General features: G+C 52.5%; 1 protein-coding gene across 1 annotated transcript in view; it reads left to right on the forward strand.

The window, feature by feature from the left end:
• The window catches only part of PTH2 (parathyroid hormone 2), a 3,426-nt gene extending 1,772 nt beyond the window's left edge, over positions 1 to 1,654 (forward strand). Inside the window, exon 3 of the mRNA XM_008575429.1 lies at positions 1,610 to 1,654. Coding sequence (XP_008573651.1) covers positions 1,610 to 1,654 — 45 coding nt within the window. The remainder of the gene's footprint in view (positions 1 to 1,609) is intronic.
• Positions 1,655 to 2,741: the final 1,087 nt, after the last annotated feature.

Raw genomic sequence — 2,741 nt, forward strand, 5'->3', positions numbered from 1 at the left:
GGGGACGCGGGCAGAGGAACAGGAGCGGGGAGAGGGGGTTGGGGGCTGGAGAATCCTTGGGCTTTGGGGTGGGGGTTGGGAACACAGGTTCTCAGATCTCAAAATGTAGTCTGTGGCCTAAAACTCCAGAGTTGAGAGACGTAAAGATCACGGACTCTGGCGTGAGAGGCACCCAGTTTCCAAGCCCAGTCTCCCCCAGACCCAGGAAGGGCTTCTTAACCTTTCTGCGCCTCCTTTCCCTTATCTTTCATGAGGATTAAATCAGATAACACCATGAGAAAACTTCAGCTCAGCGCCCAGCATGTTGCAAAAAGCTTTATTAGGGAAGGGTTTCCTCCTCTCTCGCAGCAGCTTCCAGTAGTTGTTTCAGGAGGGTTTTTGATCCAGAGTTTTTTGACTGAGCCCTCCCGAGAGACCATCGGGGCGCCAGGCTGGGGAGGGAGTAGCGGAGAGAGGACCAAGGAGTCAGGCTCCGGGAGGGACTAGGAGGGGGCGGGGACACCTGGGCCGCAGGTGAAGCGAGGAAGCAGCCAGTCAGAATCTACCTCTCTCCATGGAGGCCCGGCCAGCCCTTCAGCCCCGCCCCTCAGTGGTGACCAAGGCAATTCACTCCCAGCGGGACCCAAAGGACTCTGAACTGCGCGCCCTGCGCTTAGCGCGTGCGGACCGCGCTCTGATTGGTCTAGAGGAGAGGGTGGAGCCGGGCTCATCCGATAGGGGAAAGGGGGGCGGGGCTGGCGCGTGGTGGTTGACAAGATCTCTCTAAATTTGCATTTTCGGAGGCGGGCCGAGCCTTAATTGGCCCTTAGGATGTGAGGGCGGGACTGTTTCTCTGTGTCATTCAGAAACGTTCAATGACGAAGGAATAACCGTATTCCTCAAAACCATCTGGGGTTGGCCAAATTTTACAAATAAACAAGACTCTGACAATTGAGAGCGATCTCCCAAAGTTGTCAGCGCTAGTACAGGATACAGGGTACCTAGAACCCAAACCTGTGCAACTTCAAAAGTCTAGGCTTTTCCACTACTGTCATGGAGAAGTGGGGTTAAAATGTTAATGAACAGTTGGTATATGCCAGGCACTCTTCTTCTTTTTTTTTTAAAGATGACCGGTAAGGGGATCTCAACCCTTGACTTGGTGTTGTCAGCACCACGCTCACCCAGTGAGCTAACCGGCCATCCCTATATGGGATCCAAACCCGTGGCCTTGGTGTTATCAGCACCGCACTCTCCCGAGTGAGCCACAGGCTGGCCCACTCTTCTAAATGCTGTGCTTGAATTGGCTCTTTTAATCTCTCTCTCTCTCTCTTCTTTTTAAAGGTGATCGGTAAGGGGATCTCAACCCTTGGCTTAGTGAGCCAACCGGCCATCCCTACATAGGATCCGAACCCGCGGCCTTGGTGTTATCAGCAGGGACAGGCCGGCCCGTCTCTTTTAATCTCAAAACAACTTCATGAGGAGCCTCCTCCTCTGTTTGCTGGAGGGCCTGGTACTTGCATACTGGCCTGGGCTCTTCCATACTCTACTTTCTCCAAGATCCCTTTTCTGGCGTTTGAAGCTTTTCACAAAATGGTGCCTACAACCCCTTCTCTCCTCATTCTACTCCCAGGACAATTCAGCAATGTCCACAGCTTCCATGACCATCTGCCGTTGACAGTACCCAACCCCCTTCTTCAGACCAGGAGCTCAAGGATCAGGGCTCAGGCGTCCAGCCACCAAACCACCTCCGAGTTTTCCCTCAAAACTACTCCTTCTCATGGGTTCCACACCTTGGGAATGGCTCCACTGTCTACCAGCCACCAGGCCAAATCCCAGGTGCTTGTCCCTTCCCTCTTCACCCTCCTTCATAGCCTGTCAATTTCCAGCCCTGTCCCTGCTGCCCTGCCTCTCTCTGCCCTTCCCCTCCTCCCCATCCACACACCTGGCCCAGCTCAGGTCTCATCCTCTCCAACCTGGGCTACAGCACTAGACTCCTCCCGACCTCCTGGCCTGCAGTCTCACCCTCTTGATTCATCCACTATAGAGGCCCCAAAAGGTCTTTTTCCCATCCAGAATTGGATCTGCCTTCCCCTGCTCACAGACCTTTCATGGGCACTTGGAATTAAAATTCAAATAGGTGTTCAAAACCCTGCAAAGGTTCTTGCACACCTCTCTATCTTATTTCTCACCACTCTGCAGTCTCTAATCCTTCCCTGTCTCCAAATCTCTTTGTTTTTTTGCTAATCCCAGCAACAGGGTGCTGCCTATGGCCCTCCAAACACATTGGTCTCTTCCCAGCTACCTGCTCTTCACACATACTCAGTTTCCTCTGCTTGTGACATCCTCCCCTGGCCCCTGCTCACTGCCCAACCCTTACCCATCTTTCAAGACAAAATGCAGATGTTACATATCTGAAAAGAATTCCCTGACCTCCAGGCTGGGTTAGTGCCTTTTCTGGGTTCCCACGGAGCCTGCAGCTGCCTCTATCACTATCTGTCTTTAAAAAGATCTAATTTTGGGCCGGCCCAGGGCTCACTCAGGAGTGTGGTGCTGGTAACACCAAGGCCATGGGTTTGCATCCCATATAGGGATGGCTGGTTAGTTCACTGGGTGAGCATAGTGCTGACAACACCAAGTCAAGGGTTAAGACTTACCGGTCATTAAAAAAAAAAAAAGGTCTAATTTTTTTTTTTCCTTTTTGTCTTTTTTCATGTCCGGCAACGGATCGCAACCCTCAGTGTCGCGCCCGTACCGGACTGGGA

The sequence above is a fragment of the Galeopterus variegatus genome, unplaced genomic scaffold (genome assembly GCF_000696425.1).
Source record: "Galeopterus variegatus unplaced genomic scaffold, G_variegatus-3.0.2 Scaffold1180, whole genome shotgun sequence".
NCBI lineage: Eukaryota > Metazoa > Chordata > Mammalia > Dermoptera > Cynocephalidae > Galeopterus > Galeopterus variegatus.